Genomic DNA, 20,095 nt, shown 5'->3' on the forward strand with positions numbered 1-20,095 from the left:
ACATGAATGTTCACATTTATGTAGATTTATTGTTTTATATGTATGAAATAATGAAAAATCACTGCCAGCTGAAGGGAGCTTATAGGATCTACATGGTAACAGATCTTGAGCTTCTCATTAAGAAAGTTTTCATTTTTCCTCTTTACTCAAAAATCTGTAATGAAAACATGGCAGTGATTATTTTAGTTCTATTAATATTTGGGAAATTACAATTAAAAAAAACTAAATATATCAGCAGAATGAGCACTTGAAGTAAGACAGGCTATGGAACACCAAAGAAGTCTACGATCAAGAAGCTGAATGACTGAATTCTTTAGTAAAAGAATGAGAGGGGCAGCGTTGGCAGAGGAGCTGGTGGTACTGAGGGTTGTAAGGGCAGAAACAGATGACTAAATGAGGAGCCAGATAAGAATTAACAACTTTCCCCCGTCCTTCCCTAACACTCAGTGATGGTGATTTAGTAACAAATAGACCAAAAGATCACCTTAGGAGTAAGAAATTATCACTCAGGCATATTTAAGCATAAACTGAAAAGGCTTTCCCCAAGCTGAGAAATTCCAGCCAGCTTTCCCACCACTCCAGGATCCTACTGCTGTCATGGACAGGGATGTGACACTGGAATTTTAAATATTCCTCTTTCGAAAAGTAAACAGGGTAAACAAGCTAAAGAGAGACAAACCCAGAGCTCGTTTATTCACTGGGAGAGGAGAAAAGCCTTCTCACAAAGCATTTCCCAGTAATCACTTCCTACTCTGTCTACTCCATCACCCTGAGTGAATTTTTTTAGAATACCCTTCAGCTTACTCCTTACTTCTTGTCCCCATATTCCTCCCTCATCAATGGCAAGGTACTTTTTCTTATAATTTTGAGATAGAGAAACATTAAGACTTATACACAGTTGCATCTGTCATAATTCTTATTAAATTAAGTGGCCCTAAGCATTTTGTCCCCCGAACTGATCAATTTACATAAAAGAATCTATATAGACTTAGGGAATATGAAATGAGAGTTAACTCATCTTAAATCTGATGATTGGCACACTATTTCCAAGACATTTGTTTATAACCATACCTTTCACACATTTTCTGTGGGTACTAGAGGACTTTCAGAGTTGGGGGAGGGAGCATTTTCAAAAGATTTTGCTCTCCTCCCCATTGGCTGATTTTATTTACCATTTTAGACTTTTCATTTCTAAAATCAGCTGCTAAAAGGGATATAATCAATGAAAAAAGCTATTTGTGCTAAAATTTTTCTGAAACTGTTTGGTGGACTCTAGTAAAATATCTATGACAGATCATGAACAATACATTAATGCTATTCAACAAAGAACTAGTTCACAGACTAAATAGGTCCTCAATATATATGTATACTCACTTAGTTGTACCCAATGCTATCGAAATGAAAGCAGCATTTGTATTTAACTGACAAAAATATTTGACATAAAACATAATGGCAAAAAACTAATATTCAAAATGAAGCATTTCTATTTACCTTAGTGGTCCACAAAGCGTGAGGCCAAAAAACCACAAGAGTGAAATGATACACCCAGCAATTGCATGTTTAAATATTTTGATCCACTAAAAATGGAAACAAAAAATTTAAAATTTCAGTAATATTTAGCTAAATATCTCAAAATCTTAAACAAAACACACATACAAAAAAATAAACAAAACACAAAGGGGAAGATAATGGTAGCACAAATATTTTAAAAGCCAAATAATTATGCATTTGGAAATCAGGCAGAAATTATTAAGATGTCTTGACTAAATCTAGATTTGCAAGATACTACTCTGTTTTGCATTTTCTATATTCTTCTCTGGTGCTAGATCCTGAAATCTTTTTCTATAGAGTACAATTTTCTCCATTTTTTACATTAGTTCTAACCAGTTTGCCAGGAACATAAAATGTTTTAGTATTTAAATTCTTTTCCAGCAGGAATAGTCAATTCTCCAGTTATTTGAAAAGAGAGGGGGAAAAAGTTAAGATGGGGTTTAAAAATTAATCCTGTTTTAAAAAATGTTGTTGGTCTCTAAACAGAGGTACTTAAATTTCTTTCTAATAAAAAATCACAGCACAGGTTTTTAAGTTGTGGCATAAAGCAAACATATAGTAGGGTGAGTGCTGTCCGAAGAGGTGATAATGTGAGATGATGATGCAGAATGTAGGACATTTCTGGGTATGCATCCTGAACCTCAGATGCTTAAAGAAAATAATGATGATGATGAGGGAGACAGCTAGTATGCATTGCATACTCACTACTTGGGTTTTCCCACTAGTGGTAAAGAACCCGCCTGCCAATGCAAGAGACTAAGAAATGTGGGCTTGATCCCTGAGTTTGGAAGATCCCTTGGAGGAGGGCATGGCAACCCACTCCAGTATTCTTCCCTGGAGAATCCCCATGGACAGAGGAGCCTGGTGGGCTACACTCCACTGGGTTGCAGAGAGTCTGAAGCGACTTAGCACTCACAACATGTCCAGCACTGTTGAAAGAACTTTACATTATTAATCCATTTATTCCTCATAGCTTCATTAGGAAAGCATTATCATCTCCATTTTCAGATGAGAAACTGAAGGTAAAGAAATTAAGTAACTTACTTTAAGGAAGAGTTAGTAACTAGAGCAGCCATGAATTTGTCTGACTCTAGATGTGCTGTTCTTAACCTTTATGCTTCGCCTGTTCCCCAGTGACATCTCATAGTCTTGTGGGCATGTCTACATGCCTGATTTAGAAATCTTTTCAAAATATGGATCATGTATTAAATAAAATAATTATATGCATGCTTGAGACATTTTCTACCCTATACTACATTTTTAAATACTTCATTATCTTAGCACTTTCTAGTGTACTCTTAAAGTCTCAGTTCTGAAAAGCTAAGTCAAGAGCAAATTAACTCTAGAAATGTTCTGCTGTGCACCTAAAATCATTCAATAAGTAATCCTGATCAAGGAAAGAACACTGCCTCCTGGTCTACTGCTAGGACACAAGGATTCTGCAAAAGACTTACCTGGCGTTTGGTAATACTTTTCCCAGAAGAAAAAGGCTTTTGAAACAAAACCATAAAAAATGCAGTCCTGTGAATATTGAAATATTAACAAATTAATATTAATTAATCTTATATACAAGGTATGGTTTTACGTAAAGACACTTAAATATACTACAACTTGAAGGGTATGTTAGCCTCTAAAGAAATTATACTAGAGAACAACACTTATTTTAATAAGGCTTCCGCCATGACGTTTTGGGAACTCCTTTCTTTTGTAATGGCCTTCAAAACCCAGTTTACAAGCCACAAAAGAACTCTCGATATTTTTTTATACTCTGAAATACCAAAGAAAATGACTCCTATTTTCTCAAAAATTCAGTAATAACAAATCTTGAAATAGAAATGAAGAAAGTACTAATTATATACCCTACCTTTCACATACCCAAAATAGTTATATAAAAATACATACAACTGGTTCTTAAAATTTCCTAGTCAAGAATCACTTTTCATTATTACTGAAATTATACTGCCAGGAGTGTAACAGACTCTTATTAATACAGAGGTTGGTCACCATCAGTCCCAAGGTCCAAAGATCTTTTAGAGAGGATTTCTTACTACATGCAGAATAATGTAAAAGGTATACTGTAAGCAGGCCCTTCCCTGGTGGCTCAGATAGTAAGGAGTCTGTCTGCAATGCAGGAGACCCAGGATAGACTGCTGGGTCAGGAAGATCCTCTGAAGAAGGAAATGGCACCCCACTCCAGTATTCTTGCCTGGAGAATCCCATGGACGGAGGAGCGTGGCGGGCTACAGTCCATGAGGTTGCAGAGTCAGACATGACTGAGTGACTAACACTTTCACTTTCTTTTCAAGCGTACCCTGTATTAGGAAGGGACATATAGTGAACACAAACCAGTGTGGTTCAACTTGGAAAATGAGGAACATCTGTGCCCAGACAAGGCTCAGGTGACATTCCATGCCAGCTGGAAGATTAGACTACCCCAGTAGGATGGTCTGGGAATCCCTAGGGCCCCTGAGGCCCTTTTAGGGGGCTGTGAGGTCAAACAATTTTTAAAGAGCTTTTTAGATACTATTTATTCTTTTTTACTCTTATTCTCTCAGGGCTGCACAGTAGAGCTTTTCAGAGGCTAGTTCACGTGGGATACTGCACCAACTGAATGCTGACGCAGATGTGGGAATCCAGCTGTGTTCTATTAAGCCAGACATTAAATTTGCAAAAACCGCATTCAGTTCAGTTCAGTTGCTCAGTCGTGTCTGACTCTTTGTGACCCCATGAACTGCAGCACGCCAGGCCTCCCTGTCCATCACCAACTCCTGGAGTTTACCCAAACTCATGTCCATTGAGTTGGTGATGCCATCCAACCATTTCATCCTCTGTCGTCCCCTTCTCCTCCTGCCCTCAATCTTTCCCAGCATCAAGGTTTTTTCAAATGAGTCAGCTCTTCACATGAGGTGGCCAAAGTATTGGAGTTTCAGCTTCAAATCAGTCCTTCCAGTGAACACCCAGGACTGATCTCCTTTATGATGGACTGGTTGGCTCTCCTTGCAGCCCAAGGGAGTCTCAAGAGTCTTCTCCAACACCACAGTTCAAAACCATCAATTCTTTGGTGCTCAGCTTTATTAATAGTCCAACTCTCACATCCATACATGACCACTGGAAAAATTATAGCCTTGACTAGATGGACCTTTGTTGGCAATGTCTCTGCTTTTTAATATGCTGTCTAGGTTGGTCATAACTTTCCTTCCAAGAAGTAAGTGTCTTTTAACTTCATGGCTGCAGTCACCATCTGCAGTGATTTTGGAGCCCAAAGAAATAGTCAGCCACTGCTTCCACTATTTCCCCATCTATTTGCCATAAAGTGATGGGACCAGATGCCATGATCTTAGTTTTGTGAATGTTGAGCTTTAAGCCAACTTTCTCACTCTCCTCTTTCACTTTCATCAAGTGGCTCTTTAGTTCTTCTTCACTTTCTGCCATAAGGGTGGTGTCATCTGCATACCTGAGGTTATTGATATTTCTCCCAGCAATCTTGATCCCAGCTTGTGCTTCATCCAGCCCAGTGTTTCTCATGATGTACTCTGCATATAAGTTACATAAGCAGGGTGGCAATATACAGTCTTGATGTACTCCTTTTCCTATTTGGAACCAGTCTGTTGTTCCATGTCCAGGTCTAACTGTTGCTTCCTGACCTGCATACAGATTTCTCAAGAGGCAGGTCAGGTGGTCTGGTATTCCCATCTCTTTCAGAATTTTCCACAGTTTATTGTCATCCACACAGTCAAAGGCTTTGGTATAGTCAATTGAGCAGAAATAGATGTTTTTCTGGAACTCTCTTGTTTTTTCGATGATCCAGCGGATATTGGCAATTTGATCTCTGGTTCCTCTGCCTTTTCTAAACCCGCTTGAACATCTGCAAGTTCACAGTCCACACACTGCTGAAGCCTGGCTTGTAGAATTTTGAGCTTTACTTTGCTAGCTTGTGAGATGAGTGCAATTGTGCGGTAGTTTGAGCATTCTTTGGGATTGCCTTTCTTTGGGATTTGAATGAAAACTGACCTTTCCAGTCCTGTGGCCACTGCTGGGTTTTCCAAATTTGTTGGCATATTGAGTGCAGTACTTTCACAGCATCATCTTTTAGCATTTGAAATAGCTCAACTGGAATTCCATCACCTCCACTAGCTTTGTTCATAGTGATGCTTCCTAAGGCCCACTTGACTTCACATTCCAGGATGTCTGGCTTTAGGTGAGTGATCATACCATCATGATTATCTGGGTTGTGAAGATCTTTTTTGTACAGTTCTGTGTATTCTTGACATCTCTTCTTAATATCTTCTTCTTCTCTTAGGTACATACCATTTCTGTCCTTTATTGAGCCCATCTCTGCATGAAATGTTCCCTTGGTATCTCTAATTTTCTTGAAGAGATCTCTAGTCTTTCTCATTCTATTATTTTCCTCTATTTCTTTGCACTGATCACTGAAGAAGGCTTTCTTACCTCTCCTTGCTAATTTTTGGAATTCTGCATTCAAATGGGTATATCTTTCCTTTTCTCCTTTGCTTTTCACTTCTCTTTGTTTCACAGCTATTTGTAAGGCCTCCTCTGACAGCCATTTTGCTTTTTTGCATTTCTTTTTCTTGGGGATGGTCTTGTTCCCTGTCTCCTGTACAGTGTCACAAATCTCGGTCCATAGTTCTTCAGGCTGTCTATCAGATCTAGTCCCTTAAATCTATTTGTCACTTCCACTGTATAATCATAAGGGATTTGATTTAGGTCATACCCGAATGGTCTAGTGGTTTTCCCTACTTTCTTCAATTTAGGTCTGAATTGGGCAATAAGGAGTTCATGATCTGAGCCACAGTCAGCTCCTGGTCTTGTTTTTGCTGACTGTATAGAGCTTCTCTATCTTTGGCTGCAAAGAATATAATCTATCTGATTTCGGTATTGACCATCTGGTGATGTCCATGTGTAGAGTCTTCTCTTGTGTTGTTGGAAGAGGGTGTTTGCTATGACCAGTGTGTTCTCTTGGCAAAACTCTATTAGCCTTTGCCCTGCTTCATTCTGTACTCCAAGGCCAAATTTGCCTGTTACTCCAGGTGTTTCTTGACTTCCTACTTTTGCACTCCAGTCCCCTATAAAGAAAAGGACATCTTTTTTGGGTGTTAGTTCTAGAAGGTCTCGTAGGTCTTCACAGAACCGTTCAACTTCAGCTTCTTCAGCATTACTGTTTGGGGCAAAGACTTGGATTACCATGCTATTGAACGGTTTGCCTTGGAAACCAACAGAGATCATTCTGTCGTTTTGAGATTGAATCCAAGTACTGCATTTTGGACTCTTTTGTTGAGTATGATGGCTACTCCATTTCTTCTAAGGGATTCTTGCCCACAGTAGTATATAATGGTCATCTGAGTTAAATTCACCCATTCTGGTCCATTTTAGTTCGCTGATTCCTAGAATGTAGACATTCACTCTTGCCATCTCCTGTTTGACCACTTCCAATTTGCCTTGATTCATGGACCTAACATTCCAGGTTCCTATGTAATACTGCTCATTACAGCATCAGACCTTGCTTCTATCACCAGTCACATCCACAACTGGATGTTGTTTTTGCTTTGGCTCCATCCCTTCATTCTTTCTGTAGTTATTTTTCCACTGATCTCCAGTAGCATATTGGGCACTTACCAACCTGGGGAGTTCATCTTTCAGTGTCCTATCTTTTTGCCTTTTCATACTGTTCATGGGGTTCTCAAGGCAAGAATACTGAAGTGGTTTGCCATTCCCTTCTCCAGTGGACCGTGTTTTGTCAGAACTCTCCATCATGACCCGTCGGTCTTGGGTGGCCCTACATGGCACGGCTTAGTTTCATTGAGTTAGACAAGGCTGTGGTCTATGTGATCAGATTGGCTAGTTGTCTGTGATTGTGGTTTCAGTCTGTCTGCCCTCTGATGCCCTCTCTCAGCGCCTACCGTCTTACTGGGGTTTCTCTTACCTTGGTTGTGGGGTATCTCTTCACGCATTAGCACAAACTAAAGTAAAAGTTGATGTTTTTGCAAGCTAATAGAGTGTGACAATTCTTTTTTTTTTTTTTTAATCCAGCCTGTTATCTCTAACCTTAGGTAGTCTATCTTAAAATATATATATATATATATATAATATATATATTTATATATATAATAATAAATAATATATAATATAATATATATATATATCTCAAATGCTTTTCAGGAGGAATAAAATGCACAAAATATTTTATGTAAAACTTCCTAAAGATACTCAGTTAACACAGAATTTTCAAAGACATCAAAAAACATTAAGGAAAAAAAGAACTGCACACACTCACCCAAGTTTTAATATAAAAATGAACTGAACAATGTGAACTACTTTTAGGAGATCATATGATTCAAAAAGTCCAACAGCCTTCAAAAATTTAGTGAAACATAGTAACACAATATATTTCGTTAATCTGAAAAATAAAAACAGAAACAAGTTTTGGTTATCAATGAAATCACAAGGAACTCTGAAATCTTTTTCTTATACAATAGAGGTCATTATGAAAACCATAAATATAAACAAAATATGAAACAAACAAAAACCAACTCACCCCCCATGTGATAACTACTACTAACACTGGTATATATACTTTCAGATTCTTTTCAATGTACATGAATGTATTGTGTATAGGTACAGTCTATTTAAAAAAAAAAGCCAAACTAAAAATAAACATTTTTTATTTACTGAGTTGCTTTGACTACTTTATAATGCACTTTTTAAAGAATTACTCCAAACAAATAAAAAGAATAAAAACAGAAACCAAACTCTGTCATGAAATGAGACCACAATATAGGAAGGGAGAGGATGGAAAATGCCTGAAGTTTTTCCTCTCCTCTGCTGCGTTAAGTGGCTGCAGTAGTCATAGTTGAAGTCAAGTGACCTGACCTACAGTTTTGAAAAGGCTTAGGAATGTGAAGCACCTCAGAAAGGGTGTGGAGAGGGGAATGGAAACCACTCCAGTATTCTTGCCTGGAGAATCTCATAGACAGAGGAGCCTGGGGTATAGTCCACGGGGCTGAAAAGAGTTGGACATGACTGAGTGACTAACACACACACACACACACACATATCTCATACACAGAGGAGCCTGGGGTATAGTCCATGGGGCTGAAAAGAGTTGGACATGACTGAGTGACTAACACACACACACACACACACACACACACACACACACACACACACACACATCTCATAGACAGAGGAGCCTGGGGTATAGTCCATGGGGCTGAAAAGAGTTGGACATGACTGAGTGACTAACACACACACACACACACACACACACACACATTAGAAATGTGCCAAGTAGTTAGGTCTCCAGAATCCCACCCAGCACAGCCAGGCCAGGCAACCATTTTCCCTCAATAAGGACAGAAAAAGTGAAGTTTAGCCTCTGGAGAGGTCTAGACAAAAGGCAAATGGAAAAAGAAGGATGAGGTGCTGGACTAAAATCATAGAGATTAAAAGGAAGTTTCCCTTCTTACCCCAACATACCTGCCTTCCCTCATTTAGCTCTAGCAACCTAACTGTCAGGCTTCAATCTCCCAGCAGGAGAACCCTTCTCTGAGAAGCCCACCAGGGGACAAGCCCTACACAAATCTTCTAACTAGCTTTTTAGGCCTCACTCACATATGAAAAGCCAAATCTGGATAATTAATCCTTTACAATAAGTCTATAACGAGAGATCAAACTAAAATAACAAATTTAAAAGATACAGAGAGCATAGGCAATAGTAGAGAACATCAAAGAACTATATATTCTCGGAGAAGAAAGAACAGTGCATCCATGAAAACCTGGTGCTGCCATAAAAAGAAAGGGAAAAGGAACTCCTGAAAGAGCAATCAGAAAACAGTGAGGAAATCATCTGTTTTCCAGCTTAGTAGAACTGACTCATTTGAAAAGACCCTGATGCTGGGAAAGATTGAAGGCGGGAGGAGAAGGGGACAATAGAGGATGAGATGGATGGCATCACCGACTCAATGGACATGAGTCTGAGTAAACTCCAGGAGTTGCTGATGGAGAGGGAGGCCTGGTGTGCTGCAGTCCATGGGGTCGCAGAGTCGGACACAACTTAGCTAAACTGAACTGAACTGAGTCTTCTTTGATCATATACCTCTAGTGTTAAAAAAAAAAAAAGCACCTGAAACCCATTATTTATCTAGATATTACAAACATGTACTACTACATTGATATTATTATATATTATAAAACACACACAAATTAGAAATGAAAAAGAATGAGATAAAATTTGAGAAATTCTAACAGATTGTCTTCACAAGTCACCCAGGAGACTACTTGCAAAACTTACATCTAACAGGAGTTAATATATTAAAAAGGAGGTACAGGGGATGTGCAAAGCAGCACAGCATAGGAAGAATTCTCTACCCATGGGAGGAAAATACAAAAAAGCAGACACAGAAGTTTAAAGCAAACCTTAGTCATTCAAATAGTAGTGCTAAAACAGTTGGATTTGCAATGATACCAATGTACATAGGATGCTCTAAAAAATCATTGAGTGTGAATCATTAAGTCTCATGCCACTAAATCAACAAACAGTAATCTGCTTAAGAAGACATCAAAACATATACTTTTGGAAGTTTTAATGCAACTGTGAAAATAAATTTCAGCCCCTGAAAGAATGAATCTCAACAATTCTATCATCTTCACCATCTGACAGCTCATTTTCTGTTTTAGACCAAATAACATTAAAGAAAATCAAATTTAGAACAAAATGGTTTTTCTTTTCATGAACATAATCTGCGGGACCTTTTAATGGTGCCATTTGGGAATTTTAACAATGTGATAATTATCACCAAAAAGCTAATAGAAACATTTTGCAGAATGATGTAACTCAAATCCTCAAGCACAGAGGTTCCTACTTAATCTACCTATAGAATAGTATAAATATTGAAATTTCTGTTTAAAAGATCAAGCACATTTTCTGGGGTGATAAAAACGGCCTACAACTTGATTGTGCTGAAAGATGAATATGTACTTGCGAAAAATGCAAACTGGTACCTTTAAAATCTATGCATTTTACAGTAAGTTATATCTCAATGAGAAAAGGAGTACTGGAAAAAAGAATAAAATTATGGCTATAACAACAACAGAAAACTGAGTGTATTTTGCTTTTGGATTGTTTGCAGACTGGTTGAAAACACAGTATGACATGAAAAATCCATCGCATTTCTAGCAATTATGTAGGTATGAAAGTAAATGTAAATGCACTAGAAAAAACAAACCACTAACATTTAAGAGCTGAAAAGCACCTTGGAGATTCTCTAGTCCAATTCCTCTCCTGTCACAGATTGGAAATTGAAGTCCACAGAGTTAGCGAGGGCCCAGCCCTTGACTCTTAAGTATGCTCTTTTACTAGGTCACATAAAAAACCCAAGTTCATCCAGAAGGCTTGGGGATTCCCATCTTTTAAACTGTTTCCAATTATACATTCACAGTGGCCCTCACGAAGGGTAAAATCATTAAATATTACAAACAAAATGCATATTAAACCCAAGATTAATGTAGATTTTCTCTATTTAAGCTAGGCTTCCCTGGTGGCTCAGAGGGTAAAGAGTCTGCCTGCAATGCGGGAAACACGCAGGTTCTATCCCTGGGTCGGGAAGATCCCTTGGAGAAGGAAATGGCAACCCACTCCAGTATTCTTGCCTGGAGAATTCCATGGACAGAGGGGCACAGCGGGCTACAGTCTACCTGGTTGCAAAGAGTCGAATACGACTGAGCAACTTCACTTAAGCTAGAGAAAAAAGTCAGATAGACTGAAGTAAATTAACTACATTAATGCTAATGATCATGGTAGCAATTTGTAATTAGCCAATAAAAATACTACTTTTGAGTTAGAACTCTTCTGTTTATTCAGTTCTTAGCAAGAGGACTTACATAATATGTGCTCAGCAAATGTTTCCTAAACGAAAGAATGCTTACTCTGCTGTTAACACTTGTGTGACACAGCGATGTCTAGCATAACAATACAGATAGCACAGTAACACAGTACATAACCGGCAGTCAAGCTTCTGGCAATTGAAACTGTCATCCACCCAGGCAGGAATTCAGAATGAGGGAAGAGAGAGGGAAGCTCGAAGCCTCAAGCGCTTCACTCCTTCAGCTCTTAACTAGATGTAAAAATAAGGCAGCAGGATAGAAGCAAGGACGCAAAGAATGACACTGTCAACAAGCCAGGGAGGATAAAACAAGAGACCAGAAAAGACAGACAGACGTACATTAAAAACCCCGGCAATCTGGGAATTCCTGATGCCAGCAAAGAGCCTTGTTCTGCCCTCAGGAGCTGTGAAGCCATTTTTCAAACATTCCCTGCTCACTTACTATGTGCCAGGTTGTCACTGGAGTCTAATGAGACCAGTCTGACGGGTTGGTTTCAGGTATGACAGCCTTCCCTCCTCCTGATAAAAGGGCCTGATGCACCTGCAACTAGTTCTGCATTCTTTCTGACTTCAAAGGAGGACTTTTATCTAAAATTTATCTTAAAAATGTTATCAAAATCTTAACATTCTTTAAAAAATGTCATCCATTTGACAATAAGCCTGAATATGAGAGTCATACTTGGAATGGTGGAGAGCAAAGGCCAAGAATCTGCTCCTAGATGGTACTACTGAGGGGCTGAACCAATACTGGCAGCCTCTGGCTTCTTTTATGTGAGAAGAATATATCCGTATTTGTTTAAAGCTCTCTTAGTTTGGTTACTTACAGTTAAATGCATTTCTAGGTGCTATCCAAGAAACTTGTAATAGAGGCCCTCCCTTCAAGGAGTTTGAGGTCTAAAGAAGACAGGCAAGAAACAAGTATTTATGTGACCCAGGTTAATAAGCAGAGATCTAAAGGAACAGATGTGGAAGCAACTGATTGCAACTAGGGAAACAAAAGTAGTCTACAGAATCTCAGGTGTGTGTGTATTAAAGACTAAGTAGAAAAAATAAACAACCCAATAAAAAAATGTGAGTTTGACCCCTTGTGGGGGAACTAGGATCCCACATCCCGTGGAACAACTAAGCCCAAGAGCCACAACTAGAGAGTGTGTGCTGCAGCTGGGCTTCCCAGGTGGCATGGTGGTAAAGAACGCAGGAGACACAAGAGACTTGAGTTCCATCCCTGGGCTGGGAAAATTCTCTGGAGCAGGAAATGGTAACCCACTCCAGTGTTCTTGCCTGAAAAATTCCATGGACAGAGGAGCCTGATGGGCTATGGTCCATGCAGTCACAAACAGTCAGATACAAATCAAGTCTCGTCATCAAGAAAAAGGTAAACTATATTTAATAGACTTGTTTTAAGATAGGGGAATATGTAAAATTATTTCTAAATGATTTTTTCTTTAAAGTGCTAACAAAACTTAAAAATTTGGCACTTTAATGGCAAGATTCAGTCATACAGAACATTAAACATAGTATTTCTTTTGGAAACTATTTATTTGGCTGCATGCATCTCAGTTTCAGCATGAGGGATCTTTCATTGCAGCGCATGGACCCTCTAGCTCTGCCACACAGTTTTAGCTGCTCCCAGGCATGTGGGGTCTTAGTTCCCCACCAGGGATTGAACCCACATCCCTGCACCGCAAGGTGGCTGCTTACCCACTGGACCCCCAGGGAAGTCCCTGTAATACTTGCTACTCTCTAGTTGCGGTGTGTGGGCTTCTCACTTGTTGTGGAGCTTGGGCTCTAGGGTGAGTGGGCTTCAGTACTTGCGGTTCCCCAGCTCTGGGGTACAGGCTCAACCGTTGTGGCTCAAGGGCTTAGCTGCTCTGGAGCATGTGAGATCTTTCTGGATCAGGGATTGAACCTGTGTCCCCTGCACTGGCAGGAAGATTTTTATCACTGAGCCACCAGGGATGCTTTTCCTTTTTAATTAAAACAACAACAACAACAACAAAACCAGTGACAGTAATTCCTGAGTAGTTGCTTGTTATCAACGTTTTAAATAAAACCATTCCAAATTTTCTGCTCACAGGTGCCCAACTGGGGACATCCTTCCAAACCTTTTCCTTTGCATCTCCATGTATGGACAAGCACATATTTTAGATACATTCACGTATTTACCACTGTACACATATTTTGATATTTTAATGTGATTTTTCATGTAATATATATTGATGTTTTTTGTCATTATTAGGAAAACTATTTGAATATTTACCTGAAAGGTAGATACTTTGATTTTTAAAGTATCAACTAATGAAGTCTTCCTGTGGGGCTAACAACAAAACACTAGCTAAGGCCAGGTAACCATATACTATTAATAATAAGCACATAATCCCTAGTTCACGTTGTAAAGGGAAACATACCAAGAGGGAAATTTTCAGGGGTGAGGAAGGGAGGCTCTTTAATGGCGGCAGTGGCTTCTAAGCCACTCACTGATCCTTCAGGCAACTTATTGCGATCCAACCCACCTTCCTAACTTGTAAATCATTATCTGCCATTAACTAGCCTCATCAAGGGTATCACTGGTATCTTCTGTGAAGGGTTAGAAAAAAACTCATTCTTCAAATCTGAAATTACTGAAATCTGAGTTTGGATTCAAACCTGCCTTTCAGGCTTTGCCCACTGTAGCAGCTCACAGTTCTCCAGTTAAAAGACAGAATCAGTGTATGTAATTCTATTTTGATTCATTCAATAAATATTTAAGTATCTACCATGTAGAAAGCAGTGTAAATGAAGTTTGGGGGCTTCACTGGTGGCTCAGTGGTAAAGAATTTGCCTGCAATGCAGGAGACATTCAATAATTATCAATAAATGCAGTAATTATAAATCAATTCAATAATTATTGAGTCAGTGCAGGAGACATGGGTTCATCCAATAATTATCAATCAATTCAATAATTATCAATTATTGCAATTATCAATTAATGCAGGAGACACGGGTTTGAACCCTGGTCTGGGAAGATCCCACATGCCAAGGACCAACTAACTGAGCAGCTCACTCAGTGATGTTGCCACAACTAGAGCCAGGAGTCACCATACTGAAGCCCGCATGCCCCCTGCAGCCTGAGTTCCACAGGAGAAGCCACACAGTAAGCCCTCACACTGAAACCAGAGAGCGGCCCCTGCTCTGCAGCTGGAGAAAAGTCCGCACAGCAAAGAAGACCCAGCACCGCCAAAAATGAATAAATAAATAAAGAGGAAGCTTCTAGCTTTAAAAAAAAAAAAAAAAAGAAGTTTGAAGGAACTGACTCCCAGTTCACTTACTAGGTGTGTGACCTTAGAAAAATTACTTTTCTATGTCCCAGTTTCCTGACCTATGAGACAAGGACACAACTAATGAGTCTGCAGTGCTGTTGTAAGGCTTAAGTGAAATGCTGCATGCAAAGTCCCTGGAATATACGAAGTGCTTAACAAATGCTGGTTGTCACCCTCTGCTCTTTCCTGCCAAGAGGATTTATTGAAGCCAACATAGAAACATGTAAAACAATTTATATTTGTGAATTCAGGCATAAAAATATCCATAAAGAATCTGTCAATTAGCTTTTGTTGCAGATTATAATCAGAATTTGATTTTCAGTCTATATAATAAAGAAAAATTCTTTCAACCTGGCTGCTCCAGGTCTCCGTTATGGCACTCATGATCTCCAATCTTCCTGACGGCATGTGGGGTCTTTTAGATCCCCTTCTCCAGGGGAATCTTCCCCAACCAGGGATTGAACCCACATTTCCTGCATTGGCAGGTGCAAACTTTTTTTCTTCTGAACTATTTAAGAGTAAGTTACATATATTATGCTCCTCTATCCCTAATTACTTGTATTCCTAAACCCAAGAACATTCTCTTCTGAAATCAGAGTTATAAACTACAGGAAATTTAACATGGATATACTTTTATCTAATCTGTCATCTACAGTCCACTTTTATCAACTGACCCAGTACTATCCTTTACCACATCTTCTCAGTATTAAATCTACACCAGAATTGCCTATTGCATTTAGCTGTCATGTCTCAGTAAATAATACTTGATATGATGTTTTTTTTGAGCTTCCCTGGTGGCTCAGTCAGTAAGAATCCACCTGCAATGCTGGAGACCCAGGTTTGATCCCTGGGTCAGGAAGGCCTTTTGGAGAAGGAACTGGCAACCCACTACAGTATTTTTGCCCTGGAAATCCCATGGACAGAGGAGCCTGGCGCAGTTACAGCCCATGGGGTTGCAAAAGAGTTGGACACGACTTAGCGACTACACCACCACCACCATGTTTTTATTTTACAAAAATGAGCTGTTCAAGACAGATTAGAAAATTAAATTTGTACTACAAAAAATGAAGCTGATTTAAGTGGCCCAGCATTTCACAGAAAAATAGTTATGTTAGTAATGCTATTTATACAGTTCCAAAGAATTTAGCAAAGCAATCTTCCAGTCTCAAAGGAGATATCCAAGAACAAGAAACACCTAACTTCATTAACCCTATTAAATATAAAGGCGATGAAAAAAAAAATATAAAGGCGATGAAAATCAGGTTCAATCAAACTGTTGAGCCCTATTTCGGGCATCCTGCGACCCTACCTCAGAAATTAGCATAGGTCCAGAAAGACAAGCTGGAAAGTGGTCACTGTACTGACCTTTCTGGCGTTCGTGGGAACATTACCGGGAGGGGGGAATTTTTCCTCTTCACTCTACGAATTTCTGTACTGTTTGAACTTTTTGGCAATGCGTACGCATTTCTTAATTAATGAGAAAACAAAATAGGCGAAGAAAGGAAAAGAAAAACTAGAGGGCGGGCTGGATTCTTGATGTGCGGGGTTATAACCTGAACATCAAAGTTCATCTGTTTGTACTTTGATTTGCTCGCCTGAAGAGGTGATGGTGACCCTTCCTCTAAAAGGTACGCAGGCAGACGTCAGAAAGGTTAAATATCACCACACTACTATTTGAGGGAGGAACAGCCAACAGTAATTCTTCTGACAGGTCAGAAAACCTCTCACGTGAACTGGCCAGCAGTTCTAAGGTTAACGGACCGCTCTGAACACCAGAAACTCAGGCGGAACCTTCCCGGGTCCTAGAGCATTTATCCCGCAGCGGAGAACCCGGGAGCCAATGAGAGCTGCCACGGAGAGCGGACTGCACCCAGGCGGGCGTTCCGGGCTGTCGGCCGCCGGGTCCCGCGTGCACCGGGGAGGATCCGGGCAGCGGCCGGGCGGGCGCAGGGAGAGAGCGGCTCCGGAAGCGAGAGCCCGATCGGTCCCTTACCGAGCGCTGGGCACATCCACTCGCCCAAGGCCGCCGCCGCCGCCGCCGCCGTGGCCGGCTAGCACGTCCCCGCCGTATTTCTCCTCCATCCCGGGGATCAGGAGCCGCCGCCGCTACCCCCGCGGCGGGGTCTCCTCATGTCTCTCCGCTCCGCGGAACAGCGGGCGCGGGCGCGTCACTCCCCCATGGCAACGGCCCCGTCAGGTCCCCGCAGGCCAGACGGCCGCCGCCGCCGCCGCTATCCCCGGCTCACAAGCACGCGTGCGTCGGGACTAGGCCACGGACAGTTCCGGGGGCGCCGGCTTTCCCGGAGGCTCACCGGAGCGGACGCGACCAGGCCACGTCATCAGGCCCAGCAGCCCTCACTCTCGGGGCGGGAGGGCCTGGTCCTGCGCCTGCGCACTGCGCAACACTAGCCATCCCCTCCCCTCCCAAGGCTCCTCCTACCGCGGGGCTTTGAATGGAGTTCTCGCCCCCCCCGCATCTGCCCCTCCCATTGATGATGCCTGAGCACATACCTGTCCCTGCAGCGCCACCTATGGGCCGCAAGAACTACAACGAGTTCTGCAGCGGAGACAGGAGACAGAAAATGCCCCACTTGTGATGAATTACTAATAGAGTAGAATTTCTTTTAAATTCTGGCTGTTAAACTTGTTACTTATTCCTGGCACATCAGTAAACCTGGACAGGTAGGACCAGGCTTTATTAGGGTTATTTTTTCCCATTTATTTTTATTAGTTGGAGGCTAATTACTTTACAATATTGTCGTGGTTTTTGCCATACATTGACATGAATCAGCCATGGATTTACATGTATTCCCCATCCCGATCCCCCCTCCCACCTCCCTCCCCACCCCATCCCTCTTTTATTAGGGTTATTTTTCTGTTGCTAAAAAGTTAAGAAAGTGGGCTTCAGTGTCTGTCTCTCTTTTGACTGTCAACTCTGCCATTTACTGTGTCACTTGGCCTTTTTGTACCTCCGTTTTCTTATCTGCAAAGCAAGAATAGTAATATCTATGTCATAGGGTTGTTAGGAGAATTCTAAGTGTTAATACGTGGTGTCTGTAACAGTGAATGGTATATAGTAATCAGTAAATGTTAGCTATTATTTATAGGGAAATTTGAGGACTGGGATATGGAGATATAAATGGGGTTTTTGAGCAGTGTAAATTATGATTAGTTTACAATGTTCCACTTAATTCAAATATATTGATACATAGAGTCTTGGTAACCTTTTAGAGAATGGGGAGTCATAGTCTCTGCCTGCTGGGACTTCATAATTTATTGTGGAAAATATTTAGCAATTTGAGAGCAAGACCTGGTTGGCAGCATTACACCTTAAATGCACAAATGCTAAGGGTTCCCAAAAAAGGTGTGATATGGGTGTAACCAGAAAAGACTCACGGATAGAAGCTGATCTGGAACCTAAGTTTTGGATATGTGAGAAAAACATTGTGGAAAGATACGTCCTAAGTGTAGAACAAAGAAGAAGGCATGAACTTTACTTTTAATTTCTATTTGTTTGTTTACTTATGGCAGTGCTGGGTCTTCACTGTTACGCAGACTTTTCTCTCGTTGGGGAGAGCAGGGCTGTCCTCTAGCTGTAGTGAACGGGCTTCTCATTGCAGTGGCCTCTCGTTGCAGAGCATGGGCTCTAGGGTGCGAGGGGAAGGCATGAACTTTAAAAGCTAAGGATGTGTATTTTCCCATTTGAGGCAAAGAAGAGAGCAAAGATACAACACTCCATCAGTGAACTGGGTTTTAAATTCAGGACGTTTGTTTATTGAATTTTTACAAAAACATCCATATCTTTTACTTGGGTTAGGGGGTAGTCATTGACTCGGAGGGGGGTAAATCAGGTAAAGCTGAACAAAGAATGACTTTCTTGCTTCACTTTTTGAAGTGACTTTTTTGTAGCTTTTTTTTTTTCTTGTAGCAATTTCTTTGCAGAATTGTTATTTTCTAATCCAGATGGTGGTGGTAACAACTAGCTATCTTGTTTTTCTAGAGCTGGTTCCATTCCTTTGGCGTTCAGAGAACTAGGTAAAATGACATGTATACATTAAGATTAATTTTAATCCCAAGCGGAGCTTGAATTCAGTTGATATTTGATTTGGTTAGAATTAGGACACTCTTCTTTTAGGCTGATATGTTTCCTGTTTTTTTTTTCTTCTTTCCTGTAGTGGAAGGAAAAGCAACTCTCTTTTCTTTCCTCCTACTCACTTCTCAGCCCAGTCCAACCTGGCTTTGCCATTCCTTTGAAGCAGCTCTCTCATTGGTATTTTTGAGCTACATATTACCTTACCTCTCTATAACTTTCAACACAGTTGATCTCTCCCTCTTCTGGAAACATTCTCTTTCCTTGGTTTCCAGAGCCCCACATTTGGTTGTCAATGGAAGTTCATGTTCTCCCAAACTCCTGATCTCTCCACTAAACCTGATCCTCTGTTAATGTTTCTCCCTCATTGAATGGTGCCATTTACTTAGTTTAGCAAACTAAAAACCCAGGTGTCATCCTTAACACCTCCCCTTCCTTATGGTCTGTATCCAACATGAAGTCATGTCATTTTTTACCTTCTCAGCATTTCTTGAGTCAATCCAAAATTTTCCATTCTCATCGCCACCCTCTAGTCTAAATGACCATGGTGTTTTATTTAGACCGTTACAATAACCTCCTTACTAGTCTTTCCAAGTTCCCTCCCTTCTACAGTCTTGTTTTCCATATTCTGCCACAGTAATAACAATCCCTTCCAGTTGCAAATCTTATTATGCACTGCCTGCCCCACCCCACTCTACTCTCCAGACACCCAGTGGCTTCCCATTACTCTTTTCTTAAAGATTTTATTTATTTATTTTTGACTATGCTGTGTCTTTGTTGCGTTGTGCAGGCTTTCTCTGCCTGCAGTGAGTGGGGGCTACTCTGTTGTAGGACACAGGCTTCTCACTGCAGTGGCTTCTCTTGTTGCGGAGCACAGACTCTAGGCACCTACGCTTCAGTAGTTGTGGCACATGGGCTTCGTTGCTCCGAGGTATGTGGGGGTCTTCCTGGACTAGGGTGGAACTAATGTCCTCTGCGTTGGCAGACAGATTCCTATCCATTGTGACTTTCTATCACTCTTAACACAAGCTGAGTGGTGAAGAATCGGCCTGCCAATGCAGGAGACCCAGGTTCGGATTCAATCCCTGGGTTGGGAAGATCCTCTGGGGGAGGAAATGGCAAGCCACTCCAGTATTCTTGCCTGGAAAATTCCAAGGACAGAGGAGCCTGGTGGGCTACAGTCCATGGGGTCTCAAAGAATTGGACACAACTGAGCATGCAGGGTTTAAGACAAACTCAAACCATCAAAGTGGCCG

General features: G+C 40.8%; 1 protein-coding gene across 1 annotated transcript in view; it reads right to left on the reverse strand.

The window, feature by feature from the left end:
• The window catches only part of SLC30A5 (solute carrier family 30 member 5), a 33,850-nt gene extending 16,742 nt beyond the window's left edge, over positions 1-17,108 (reverse strand). Inside the window, exons 1-4 of the mRNA XM_061129628.1 lie at positions 16,743-17,108; positions 7,844-7,966; positions 3,006-3,072; positions 1,492-1,577 (exon numbers count right to left, since the gene is read on the reverse strand). Coding sequence (XP_060985611.1) covers positions 1,492-1,577; positions 3,006-3,072; positions 7,844-7,966; positions 16,743-16,831 — 365 coding nt within the window. The 5' untranslated portion in view covers positions 16,832-17,108. The remainder of the gene's footprint in view (positions 1-1,491; positions 1,578-3,005; positions 3,073-7,843; positions 7,967-16,742) is intronic.
• Between the last annotated feature and the right edge of the window lie 2,987 nt (positions 17,109-20,095).

Source organism: Dama dama, chromosome 25 (genome assembly GCF_033118175.1).
Source record: "Dama dama isolate Ldn47 chromosome 25, ASM3311817v1, whole genome shotgun sequence".
Classification (NCBI taxonomy): Eukaryota; Metazoa; Chordata; class Mammalia; order Artiodactyla; family Cervidae; genus Dama; species Dama dama.